Source organism: Synchiropus splendidus, chromosome 13, assembly GCF_027744825.2.
Source record: "Synchiropus splendidus isolate RoL2022-P1 chromosome 13, RoL_Sspl_1.0, whole genome shotgun sequence".
Classification (NCBI taxonomy): Eukaryota; Metazoa; Chordata; class Actinopteri; order Syngnathiformes; family Callionymidae; genus Synchiropus; species Synchiropus splendidus.
The window spans coordinates 8563681-8577309 of NC_071346.1; the positions used below are offsets into that span (position 1 = coordinate 8563681).

General features: G+C 42.0%; 2 protein-coding genes across 5 annotated transcripts; both read right to left on the bottom strand.

The window, feature by feature from the left end:
* Nucleotides 1-371: 371 nt before the first annotated feature.
* Nucleotides 372-8727, bottom strand: zgc:154006 (uncharacterized protein LOC563016 homolog). Of its 2 annotated transcripts, none has more exons than XM_053883186.1 (9): nt 8552-8727; nt 6433-6985; nt 5213-5416; nt 4996-5154; nt 2414-2568; nt 1743-1946; nt 1421-1592; nt 1306-1347; nt 372-884 (listed from the first exon to the last, which is right to left on the bottom strand). In XM_053883186.1, the coding sequence occupies exons 2-9, from the start codon at nt 6964-6966 to the stop codon at nt 783-785; spliced, it is 1572 nt and encodes a 523-aa protein (XP_053739161.1). In that variant the 5' UTR covers nt 6967-6985; nt 8552-8727; the 3' UTR covers nt 372-782. The 2 variants fall into 2 exon arrangements, with proteins under 2 accessions (XP_053739161.1, XP_053739162.1); XM_053883187.1 differs by lacking the exon at nt 8552-8727 and adding an exon at nt 8352-8499.
* Nucleotides 8728-8907: 180 nt separating this feature from the next.
* marveld2l (MARVEL domain containing 2-like) lies at nt 8908-12503 on the bottom strand. 3 transcript variants are annotated; one of them, XM_053883188.1, is made up of 7 exons: nt 12437-12503; nt 12279-12359; nt 11138-12183; nt 10233-10411; nt 9985-10156; nt 9871-9921; nt 8908-9589 (listed from the first exon to the last, which is right to left on the bottom strand). In XM_053883188.1, exons 3-7 carry the CDS (start codon nt 12161-12163, stop codon nt 9476-9478), a joined length of 1542 nt encoding a protein of 513 aa, XP_053739163.1. In that variant the 5' UTR covers nt 12164-12183; nt 12279-12359; nt 12437-12503; the 3' UTR covers nt 8908-9475. The 3 variants fall into 3 exon arrangements, with proteins under 3 accessions (XP_053739163.1, XP_053739165.1, XP_053739164.1); XM_053883190.1 differs by having other exon boundaries at nt 12279-12347; nt 12437-12489; XM_053883189.1 differs by lacking the exon at nt 12279-12359 and having other exon boundaries at nt 12437-12497.
* Nucleotides 12504-13629: the final 1126 nt, after the last annotated feature.

The following is a 13629-nucleotide window of genomic DNA, read 5'->3' on the forward strand; positions in this document are numbered from 1 at the left end:
CCACTTTATATTTAAAATTTCAACCCAAAAATATTTTTTTATTTATCATAATATACCCAGATATATTATGTATTTCAACCCAACTCAAATTTTTATACTTGTAAGGAAGAGGAACACAAAATTATATATATATATATATATATATATATATATTCCAAGACTCCGATTCTTTATATGTTTACAATGAACATATAAAGACTTAATACATTAAAATGTAGTAATAAATTAGAATATCATAAAGATTTAAACGATTTAATCTTACCACAATTATCAAACAAAAAAATCACTATTGACCTTATTTATAATTTAAATACTTGATCAAGGAAACAAATTGTATCTTAATAAAATAAATAAAAATGAGGGAGAAGGAATCAAAAGAGGTAAACAAAATCAGTAATAAAATAGGTATAAAAAATGAATGAAAATAAATAGAATTCAATTTAAATAGCTTTTAAGACTGAATTAAAAGGTAAAAATGCGGCATTGCAATAAAAATAGAATAATTTATAAAACAATTGTAATAAGTAAACAAGAATTGATAACTTATAGCCCTTAGCCCTTTCATCTGACTTGACATGTAGGTGTCAAGTAGGATCCACTCCTTCTGCACAACCGACATCGACGACTTCAATCCGATCCAGACCTCCTTCATACGTCTTTTTTGGGGTGCTTCCCTGCTATAGCGGAGCTCCGATACCAAGGCACTGCACTGCAGACGGTCCCTGACTCACTGCAGCTGAGGTCCAGAGTTTCCAGACTGTGAGTCACCCGCAGTACGAGGCTCAGCACAGGCCTCCGTCATAGTTCTTCACCAGACGTTTGATGTGGAAGAGTTTCTGTCGGAGCTCTTTGCTCTCCTTCTTCTTGGACTGGTAGTCTGGAGTCTGAAAAATGAAGCCACACAAAACATACAGCTGTTTTATTATGGTGAATTCATCAACTCAACAGGAGTCAAACTCAAACCAGAAACTAAGTTAGACCTGGAACAATGGTCTGGTTTTGAAACCCACCAACCCCCCTACATAAAAACTGGGCTCCAAATACTGAAAATGATCTTTATTGAGTTAAATATCACTCAAGAAGACCTCAATGGTGGTTTAGTTTAAAATAAAATTGCTCAGGAAATGGCAGAGACCCACTGAAGGCAGCTTCATGACCCACTTTTGGGTTCTGAACCACCAGTGGAGAGCCACTGACTGTCAACTGAGTGGAAAACTGCTCAGCTCCAAGGATGAAATTCAAGTGGACATTCATGGAAATACAAAAACTCTACAGGCAGGTAAATAAGGAGCCACGCCCACTCACCTTTTTAAGCTCTTTCAGTCTGGTGTACTCATCTGCAACACCCTGAAATAAAGCAGTACAAGTTACCATTAAAAATAGAGAGAGAAAAAAGGAGATCTATTCCAGGGTGCTTTACCTGATACTTCCTGGATTCGGGGTCCAGGGTGTCCAGCTCTCGACTCAGCTTGTTCATCTGGTCGCTGATGTCGTCCATGTCCTCGCACAGACTCTTGTAGCGCGCCAGAGTGGAGTCAAACTCTCGCTTGTACTGCTGCCGCTGCTGGTCTGATATGATCTCCGGAAACAGCCTGAGGAAGGAGAACATTGACACCCATTCAAATCTGTCATTTCATTAAACAGCTGGAAATGAAACACTTCATCCAGTGGAAGAAGGAGAAGGAGCGGCTCTGGTGAGTCAAGCCCACGGGTTCAGTGAAATCTTAAGAGTATCCGCTGACCTGAAGAGCTTCTCAGGGTGGTCCTGGTCCAGCTCATGACCAGTGTCGCCTCCGGTGGTGTAACCAGTCTCGTACTGGGACTCCCTGACCACAGGCCTCCCGTCCTCCCCCGTCCTCGGACCTCTCGCACCATGACGCCAGGGAGGCTTCTTCAAGCTGTCAGTCCCTTCAGAGGAGAGCGGGTCCATGCTGTCTGACCTGGTGCTGGCAAAGAAGGACAACTGGAAATGTATAGCTACAGTTTTTAATGACATATGAGAATGACTTCAAACTTCCTGAGTGACTGCCAGAGATGCTCTAGTTCGAAGCTAGACCAGTGGAATAGTGGACAACCACAGGGATTCTCCAAAAATATCAATATGTGCATATCAATAAGCAGAATTTTCAATGGCTTTTACTTTGAAATGATACATGAAATTGAGTTCTAACTTCCTGGGTGTCTTCCACGGGATCAGTGAGTTGGATTTTCTAAAACAACAAGGTATATTTTGTTGCCTTTTACACAAGCACTGTGGAATTGCGGAGTTTTGTTTTGGCTTGACTCCGGTAATAAAACAAGCGTCACTTAACTAAAAGCTCACCCTTATTTTGAGGTGACAGAAAAAGTGCTGCTGTGGCCCCAAATCTCTGTGTTTCCAAGGTCATATTAACATCTGTCATTTTCTTCTCACCCATTGCCATAATGATCCCCCTCACTGTAGACGCTGACGGCTCCGTGACTCAAGGAAACTGTTCCGTTTTCGGTCCTGAGGTCGACAGCTGCTCGCTCTGACAGCACCACTGTCGGCGCCCGCTGGGTGCTGCGAGTCTCCCCAACATGGTCCACCTGAGCACAATGTCAAAGTTCATCGCTAATAAAGGCGGAGAGGAAGTGTAAACAAACAAACTGGTCGGTGGATGTACGATCACGATTGTTGAGAAAAGCGTGAATAACTGAGGTGGCGGGACCCCGAATGAACCAGAGAATGTAAACACTTCGGTCTCATGCAACGCGCCTCCGAACCTATTCTTCATTATTGATGGCGTCTCGTCTTCGGCCTACATGTGGATCTGACTGGAGTCGCGCTGGATGAGGATCTAGTGAGCTGATGCCGGAGACTAACACTGCAAGAGATCTCATGAGCTTTCAGACGCCCATGATCTTTCATGTGGAAACAAAACACGCGGTAGAAGCGGGGCGGCTCTGACAGACGGAGGGAGACCAGTGAAGCGAGAGATATTTCTCACGTCTTGTTTTGTTGGTAGAATTCTCAGCAAATGGGGATGAGTTATTTATTTAGAATTCATTACACACGTGACTCTGAGAGATACAACGCCGCACAGGTGGCATGTTTATGTGGCTCCGAGGAGGGAAAACAACAGGATGAAGTGGTCCACTCCATGCATGCAGAGGGTGCTGCCCTCAGCTGACACGGTTAGAACCAGGCTTCTAGCTATGAAACAAGCCCGACCCCAACCGCTAATAGAAACATACACATTTTAATGTTATGTTATTTTGCTCGCATTCGGTAAGAGCTGTGTGACGTCCCCTTAAAGCACAGTTCTAAAAAACACCAAAATACTCCTGCAATTAAAAGGCTAAAAAGGTTTGTTTTGTGAACAGTTGCCTAAAGTTTGGAACTTACCTGCGTTTTCTGACACTCAATCGATTTCAGATTTCACTGGTAAACAAATATGGCTACGGGATCATTTGGATCTGGTCTCAAATCTGCATCGGATTTCTGCTCATAGATCTCGAAGGACTGAAGTACAGAAGCCTGAATCAAGACTGATTTTTACACCTACACCAAGCAAAAAAAAAAAGAGTGACGTTGGAGCAAGTGGTGTGTGGAGAGGAAGCAGAGGCAGGTTTTCATGAACTTTTACTTGTCCAACCATTTTTTTTAGACTGCAACCAACCAGGTCCCATAATGCACTGCCATAATTTCTTCAACAGAAAATCTGGACGTATTAAACAGCAACTTCAAAAAAAGGAACATAGCAACTATAACAAAAGGAAAACTACAAAGAGCTACAGTCTTACTTAAATATTAACAGAAATCAAACCGTATTTCACGTTTTCTTCCTGAACATGGCTGCATATTCTAGCAAAGACATGGAGATAAATCTGCAGTAGCAGACACTGAATCATTTACCGCCACTGCTCTCTGTGGGGATTCACACAGCAACACCGAGGATACTCGAGCCTTTTATACATTATACATCGCACATTCATTATATATGCCGTCCTGCCAGGCAAGCGGCTTCACTGGAGCTGAGGAATACTGCTGCACCTCCATGTTGTGCCTTCGGATGTGGGCCAGGAATCAATGGAGATTCTCAGCCTATTTGTTTTCAGCGAGTCATGAGAGGAAGCTATCGAGGACCGAGAACCTGAATCACTGTGATGTAAACAAGTGGGCCCCCGAATTAGACCCCGGATATTCATCGAATATTTCATTATTTTGCATCAGTGACAGTGATTTTTTTGTGTGTAAATATATGCAACTTGTTGCTTTCAGAACCAGCAGACCAGTTTCCTGTGGCTTTTGTCTTCATGGTTTCTGCTTGAATGTTATCAGGCGGCTGGTTAATGATCAGACAGAGTGAAACCTGTGTGTGCCTGAGATAAAAACCCACGATCTTTGCGTCTGCGAATGAATCATGATGTTGTGAGTGTGTGTGTGTGTGTGTGTGTAAGCTTGACTCCTCATTCGCTGGTCATTAGAGCGACAGCAGATAGACGACCTTAAATCTATCTGCTCTCACAACTCACAGAGCAGAAACAAGCCACTGCTGCACTGAATTTTTGTGTTATTTCCGAGTCAAAAGTCAAGTTTCACTTCAAAAATAAATAATAAAGTTGATAATGAATAAAATAGATTTCTATTTTATTTTTCTAAATTTCTAAAAATGTATTTTTTATGTTTTTGTGATCCTTAAAAATAGTGTTTCAGAAGTATGATCCTTTCGTGAAAATCCTCCAAACCTAAACAGAGGTGAAGCATCCAATATACAATTTTGAAAATAAACTGCTGGCGTCAGAATTTCAAATATGTCTTTGAAATTGAAAATGAATCTGAAGAGGAAGTCAATAACTCAAACCAAATTAATTTTAAAATAAAATACTGAAAACCCATCTCTAGCAAGTACATGCAAATTGTTTTTTGAGGCTTATTTTTAAGAGAATTTTCATTTGCTTTACTGGCAGATTGTTTTGCTTACAGCTTTTTCTCAAATCAATAGAGCACATTTTTTGTTCCAGCGTACTCACCCAGTCATGGACGTCGTGGAGCCCTGACCTCCCGGGTTGCCTGTCCCAGTAGATGTTGGCTTTACCGTGCCTCCAGATCTTGCTGCGTGTCTTGTAGGCGTAATAAGCAGCCAGGGACAGTGCCAAGACCACCACCATACCTAACACCAGCCCCACCGCCTGAGGGTAGGTTGGGCGTCAGAACAGGTGAAGATGTGGCTGCAACGTCTCCACTCACCTCCTCAGGGTCCATGTAGCAGTAGTGGATCAGGTACTGGTTGTACAGGGGTAAACCAGGGGGGACCCCAGGACCCACGCTTCCACTGAGGCTGGGGTTGCTCTGGATGTTCTGGCACATCATCAGCATGGGGTTGTACAACATGCTCTGCGAGCTCTGTGACATGGGGTTCACACCGATCACGAAGATGATGTCGATGATTCCCTGGAGGTTAAGAAGAGAAGCCTTAAATGCCTTTTAATAATCGACAAACTCAAGTCTGTTCTTGACATTCAGCTCTGCAGACAAATATCGGTCCATGCTGCAAAACTTGACAAAGAAATCTCTCAACAACTTTGTTTCAGGCTAGAAATAAAATTGTTCTGAGAGAGAAGCTCTCAACAACACGACAACAAGCAGTGAAAACAAAGAAATGACAGGTCAACAAATGACTAATTTAAGAGTGAAGAACCTGGCTCTAGTAAGGTCTTACGACTTCAAACAGAACTTCAAACCAGTCCTGATCCCGAACATAAAGACTTATAACACACTTTTAACAACACCCGAAGGACATCCATAAACAAGTGGCAACTGTGTGTTAGGTGTCAAACAACACAACAATAGTGACTCTGATGGAGTGGGATTCAAACTGCCAACCCTGACATTCGTGGACGACCAAAAAGTAAATAGCAAAATATGAAGATATAAACAGCTACATCGAGCAGAGAAGTGCTTAATTTTGCTGATGTTATCTGTTCATGTGCTAAGATCATTTTAGCTGTTCAGGTATTTTAAAATAAATTAAGACATAAGATGCTATGTAGAATAAAAAATATTGAATAAAAAAATTGAGTTGCAACATATGAAAAGTGACATTGCTGGAAAAAGTGATTAATATTGAGCAAAAAATTACATTATAGTACTCAAATAATTCTTAACACATTTTTTGTACTCCGACCAAATATAAGATCAAATTTCTTTTTTTTTTATTTTTAATTTAATAGAACATTTCATGTTAGTTTTCTGAAAACACACATGGTTCACTAATGAACATCTCAACGAACATAAAACATTCTTCTTAATCCAGAGAGTTTCATTTGGAACAACTTGCATCTCCTCCATGTATTTATAGATGACTTCATTGTGTTGTTACCATATAACAACACCGAATGAACTGTAAATCTCATTGTCACAACAGCCAACGAAACCTCATGTGGAATATGAGACGAACTGTTTCTCACCTGCAGCACCGCTAAAATGATGTCACAGATGAACACAGCCAGGTAAAAGCGGCGCCCCCTCATGGCGGGCGAGCGAGAGAAACTAGCCACCAGGAATCCCAGCGACACCACAAAGTTGATGGAAGCCATAGAGAGCATGGCCGCCTTGGCGGACTGCGGCGTCATGTACGAGCTGCTGTACCCGTAACTCCCGCCGTAATATCCAGACCCCACCGCACTTCCTGTCGCGCCCACACCGTACCCCCCATAACCCAGTCCGCTCATGTCCCACACCAAGGTGGAGGCCACGCAGGCGAAGATGAGGAAGCACATGAGCACGGTGAGTCCTTGGAAGGTCTTGAAAAAGCCAGGGGGAGAGAACCAGCGGTAGAAGAGCTGAGGTTTATCTTCCATGTAGTAGGAGTCGGGGGGGAGCTGGTAGGTGTACGGGGCATGTTGGCTCTGGACGCTGTGTGGGGGGTAGAAGCTCTGAGTGGTGGTGCTGTAGGGGGGGCTGTAGAACGGGGGGCTGTCATAGTGCCGAGGCTCATACATGCTTTTGTGTATCCCGAACCTGTAACAATAAGAATAGGAAAAAGTAGCATGACTCATATCCAGTAGGCCGTTGTCCTTGTTTACTAACATTCACTAGAAATGAGAAATATTGAATTTAATTTAAATTTTTATTTGGGCATTTCTTGATTGACTTTAAGATTTAAAACCTTATTCATTATTTAATAATATATTGTGTAGAAAATTCTGAACTTCTTTATCACATTCTGTGCTTGTATGTGTGTTTTTATTGTACTCACACCTACAGGTCATCAGTTAACCTTGGTCAGCATTTCGACTGTGGGAGGCAACCAGAGTGCCTGGAGGTAACCCACACAATTACCAGGAGAACATTCAAACAAGAGGATTCGGGTTCACTACAAATCCAGAGCTGCCTCATGCTTGAACCAGCCGCGACCTCGCTCGAAGCAGCGCTAACATTCGGCGCCACACTGCCATATTTGTCTTTACTATGTACCAAAAATGAAGACAGTTTAGCCGATGTGGGCTCAATTGTTGTTTTATTGTGCTCTTACACAAGTCACGCTTAATTATTAACAGAGTTTTAACATTTTTCCATTCAACTATTTTATATTATTTGTGAGAAGCAGCGATGAGATGGACAAATGCACCATCAAGTTCATACAATTGACTTATTTTTTAAATTGTTTTTGTTGTATGAAGTCTATATGTGAAAAGTAAACAATTATTGTCTTGATGGTTTTGTTTTTTTCCTTCAGTTATCGAACATGACTGAGCTGCAGTCACAAACCCATAATTCACTCCTCCACCTGCTCTTCAGTTTCACTGACCCAAACTCCACAGGAACCCGACCCAGCAAGCTTCAATAATTCAGAGGGACAGCAGATAAGAGGCCAGCAGGGAAACCATGCGTGAGCCGTCCAGAGACACACAGTTCTCCCTGCTGATGTTTTCCAAATGAAATATTACGAAATTCTGATTGATCTACGGTATAACTCGATTCAGGGAATACAACTGCATTGTGCATTCTAGAGCCAAAACGTATATATAATTGTTGTGACGTGATTTTGAATGCATTAAAACTACTGGGTATAGAAAACATTCCATTCTAGCAAGCGACACTTAAATTAGCCTGTGTTCTTATATTATTATGTGTGCTTCATTTTATACATCTTTCCTAATATAGTTAGGATTTAGCGATTATATATATATATATATATATATATATATATATATATATATATATATATATATATATATTTTTTTTTAGTGAAACACAAAATGTATCTTTAACTTGTAATGACACCACACAGCTTCAGTCAAAAACTGAAATACAAGATATATACACTGGAATGAATTACCACAACCAACATATTGGATGATCATTCAGGTAATAGTGTACTTACGAGCAAGTTATTCCTAAGACTGTCCGTTTTTTGGACAGTACATTGAAGACAGACAAAGCTCAACAGGTCACACAAGTACAAATAAGAAACTAAATGAAGTCGTTCATTCATAGTTGGCTGTACGTGGCTGTTTGTGGACATAGGTCTGTGACGGACGACAAAAATAATAATTCCAATGGAATTCTTGCGTCACCACTTACCGAGTCAAACGTGGCTCAACTTTGATCCTCCAGGTTCAAACGTCACAGTTGACAACACGGCTGACGCTGCTCCGTACACAGCCACGGCATTTCGATACTTGTTATTCTACCATGACAGTTCTTCCAAGTTTTTACAAAACAAACAAAATAGCAGAAGCGTCGTCAGTGGATCACCTGTGTACCGCTCGTGTATGAGTGCTTCTGCGCATGCGCGAAGGTGACTTTCATGGCGACTGCCTTCCGAGCTCGTTTCTGATCCAACATACATTTTAACGTGCTTTTGTTATGAACACTAGATACACATTTACGTATTTGCAAAATCTTTTTATTAATTAAAAAAAAACCTCAGCCCTCGACATCCACACACATTCAAGATCTTATAAAACATTTTTATTCACTTAAAGTGGCGAGTTCAACAACGTTCATATAAACTTTATAAACACACTATTTAAACACACTTTCAAGTTTTTACTTCTTTAAGTAATTATTAGTTTAATGCTAAACTTAAAACAGAATATAACGTTTGCGCTGTTCTTTTTGTTTCATTTACAAAACATAGAAAATCTGTTCAATAATTTCCCGGACAACAGTTACTAAACACGACAACAAACATTTCTTAGGTCAAAAACTGTGGTACAAATCAACTATGTGAAAAAAAGACTACTTTGAAAAAAACATTGGCTGCAGCATCAATGATAAAAAGTTAAAAACAGAGGCATAGAATTCACATTAACACTTTGTCATTTCATTAAATATTATTATTATATATAATATATATTATTATATATTATTGTACATCATTTATTTATTCATTGTCTGCTTACTGCCTTCAGAGCGGACTGGAGCCCAGCTACATAGGGCGACAGGCAGAGAACACACAGAGAAAAGTGATACTTTTTTCAGGAAAAGTGCAGGCAACAGAAGCTATCTTGATCCCCCCACGGTCTGCTGGTCAAAACTTTGTATTCTGCCTTTAATGTGGTTCAACTTGGCCTTCAGATAATCGCAGCGCTCCTTCTTCTCGACCAAGGCAGGATCCTGGAGAAACACGAAGTGATATTTGGATGAAACGCTCAGCCAACATTCTCCTCTCCCTCTTGGCAGCCGTCGTTCCGCCTCATTCATCTAGGTAATTCCGCTTTGTTAAATGAGAATTTCCGGAGTCAGCCACGTTTGAAAATGTGATATAATTTGCATCAATGGACAGAATGATTGAAAAAGCAAATGTTTACACAGCAGCCTCATTACCGAGCTTACTGATAACTAATTAATATTTTCAATTATTAGTCAATGAGCTGTGACAGGAGGGAAACACTTACATTCTTCTTCTGCTGATACGTCGCCAGGATGCTCTGGATCCTCTGCTGCTCCTGCAGTGGAGACAGAAATCGCTTTAAAGGCGTTTTTTTTATGTATCATGACGACAATCTCACCTCCTGAGTTTTGCCTCCTCGGATGAGCTTTGTCATCATCTGATCCAGCTCAGTGAATTTTGTCAGAGTGATGCTGATGTCCCTGTGAAGATCTTTGTACTCTTGATACTGGTCATTAAAAACTGCCTTGTAGCTGTCTCTCTCTTCCGCGCTGGTGATATCTGGGTACTTGCTACAAGGATGATATGAGGCGGGTCAAGTCACTTCTACACTTAATACACAACTAGAGTGATGGAAAACTAACTCACAGGACGTAGTCCGGAACGATCTGGACGGCAGGGCCGAGTGTTTTCTTCACGTGGTTCTGATGTTCTTGTGGTGGACGCACTTGATGGACGGATGTCACAGGTCCGTCCGGTTCGTCTTTGAAAGATATTTTGGTTGTTTTAGGGAGCAGAGGGACGACGCGATGACTTTGTTCTGTCGACTGAAAAAAATGAATGAATTCAAATCCTATATTATGAGTCAAAGAAAAATATTTCATCTTGAATTAAAGCATAAAAAAGTAAAGCATAAATATAAATTAATAAATATACAAATCATGGAAAAAATATTTAGGTAAAAGAAATATATTTAAACTCAATGCCATTTCATATTATTTTTCTTGCAGTATGAAAAAGGTGTTTTTGCATATTTAATGTTAGATTCTATGACTGTAACCTTAAGTGTGTTACATTATTGAAGGAAAAATTGGCCATGACCATAAATTTAAATCCATGCTAGTAATTGAAAGCTCCCTGTCGAATTTGTTTGGCATTTCTTTCCAAAGTGGAGCTGCAGAGGGATGTGAAAAATACATTTAGAAGTGATGTCATATATATGATGAATATAGTTGAGAATTGACAATTGTGCATTTATTAAACGTTTAGACACTACATTTAAGTTTAGTATATCACTAGCAAAAGATTCTTTCAAGTTACAATCACATGAATTAAATTAAAATAGAAAATAACATACAATAAGTGAATAAATTCTAATAAAAAAAACATCTAAGAGTGTTTATATAACAGTTAAATCACCGGAGGTCACGGGGGCAGCAGTCTAATTTAAGAGGCCAAACACTTCCCACACGACAGTCGCTTCCTCCAGCAAATATGCTACTATTACTAACTATATTTACATATGTGTCAGAGGGAAATATATTTGAACGGACCCTGCAGTTAAAGAGCTCCCTCTCTCGACGCTGGGCTTCGTGTCTCCACATCTTCAGGCTGACCAGGAAGCTGCCCAGATACAGCGCCATGTTGATGAAGAGAAACGCTGTCCCCGCCATCTGACCGCCGTCCACCCGACACAGACTGGCCATGATGGGGTTGACGCCTATGGTCATGTAACACAGGCCACCACGGTTTAAGTCGTTCAGGTACACGATCCCTGCTGCCATGTAGAGGAGGAACAGGGCGACATTGATGAACGCTTCCGTGAGGGGCCACCAAGGAGCGTCCAGGAGAATGGTCCGATAATACATGGTCAGACCCAGCACCATGAGGATCACCGTGATGATCCATGAGAGTCCCACCACAGACAAAATAAAGGGGGTCATCGGCCCTTGGTAGCTGTAGCCAGGAAGACCCATCCCGGCATTGTAGATCCCGTTATACTGACCGTACACATTGTTCCATTCACTGTCCTTCTGGATGTAGGCGATGACACATGCTAAGGCCATGGCCCCAAAAAGGAGCTCCAGTCCCGCCAGGAGTCGCAGGAGACCCGGCCATGACTTCAGGTAGGAGTACTTCTGGTTGTAGAGCTCCACCTTCTCAGCATAGTACTCTGCAGGGTGGATGCTAGTCAGCAGCGACTCCTCTGGGTGGTACAGCAAGTCGGAGGGGGTGTCCCAGTTCTTGCACCCCTGCAGGGGACTGGCAGGAGGGCTCACTCTGGTCCCATTTGGTACAATTCGGACCCTGTTGGGGCCAGTTTCAGGATCACTGCCGTCACTTTGCTGAGGCGAGCTCCTCCATGAACCGAAGAGAGACTTCAGTTTGTCCTTCATGCTGGACATGTTGTTGTTCTCTTGACAAGTCGAAGTAGAGGGATTCGATGAGTGTGTGTCGTCATCATCAGGCGTGTGTGTCACCCACACTGGTGCCGGTGGATCAGGGATGGAGTTCCTCTCAGAAGAGGAGGACCCCAGCTCGCTCTCCTGCCGCATGAATCTCCCACTCCTGTCCTTCATGGCGTGGGCAGGTACTCAGTCTGGAGGAAACAGTGTGGGAGACAATCTCAGTTAGTTATTGGTTAATTCAAAATGATATATAGTTTGTAAATCCACGCAGAGCGAAGCCTTATACCTGCTTCTCTGACAGTTGATGGGAACAATTGAAATCCATAAACAATCTCCGTCTGTCTTGTTATTGATTCTACAAGAGGTTCTGACAATAATAATTATTAACTTAAAAAACACAATTTAATGGCCCTGAAATGATGTATATTAAAAGACATTTCTTACCCTGAAACATCAGTTGAACTGGAGTGAAGAGTCAACCAATACTGTTGTCACAACAGGAAGTGCAAAATGGCCCCCAGGTCCACTCTGGTCACTCGCCTCACTCTTCTAGTGACTCATAGCTGCTATTTGATTTTCGATTGGTCAGTGAGGTGCTGAAGCTTAAACATTAAACCTGGTGCCGACTGGCACCGCTGGGTCAGTCTGGGAGAAAGAGGTGTGGAGGGGAGGAGTTAAGGTTAGAGGCCTGGAGCGCAGCTGGAGCTGCTGCTCTCTGAACGGAAAGTTAGACAATAAAACACTATCTCCGTCCTCTTCTCCAAGATAATAAACTCCCATCAACAGTGGCTTATGCAGCCGACTCCGGGTCTCATATCAGATGTGTCGATATCAAGTACAGATCGAGGAAGTACAGCTTCATTTATGAATTATTCATTGACACCACGGGAGAAAGTGCAGTCGACACTAGAGGGCAGCAAACTTCCGTCGTCTCACGAGTCCGCTTGACGTTAGGAAGCGCATTTTGAAAATACAGAAAACACAACTACTGATGAATTTCTTTGCGGTTAAATTTTGAATACTTTTGGTGATAAGCCACTCAATCTTCAAAGCTGTTTGAATTATTGTGGTGGTATGACGTGTGTACAATACATGATGATTTATATTTTTACTGACGCGTCTTGGACTTAAAAGGAATAACTATGAATATACATTTATTTTTTTTTATTCATGACTTGAATGAAACAACACTTGACATGTTTCATATATTAGGACCTTCTGGTGTCCTGACCGCAGTTGTTCTCTACAACTATAGGGGGAGGCGGAGAGGTCAGTGAGGCCCCAGTATAATGGAAATGACTGAAAGACAACAGACAGTGCAGGATGTAATGTGACCACTGAGTGTTGCTACTTGAGTTCCCTTCAGCAATGACACCATTGCTCCTCTTGGATTTAACTCCTTGTTCTCACTGGAGGAGACATCTCTGCTGTGACGTCCCTCCGAGCCTGCGACTCTTTTCATTTTCATGTAGCGGGAGCTCAGGGCAAGGACACGAGTGGTGACCCCCTCTCAACCCCCCGCTCGCTGCGCAGCGCTCGCAGCCAGCACTGTACAGTAAACACATAATGCAGCCCTCTTCTCAAGTGGGTAGTCGGTCCCACCAGTGGCCTCCGCCCGGGGCTGCCTCATCTGGTGC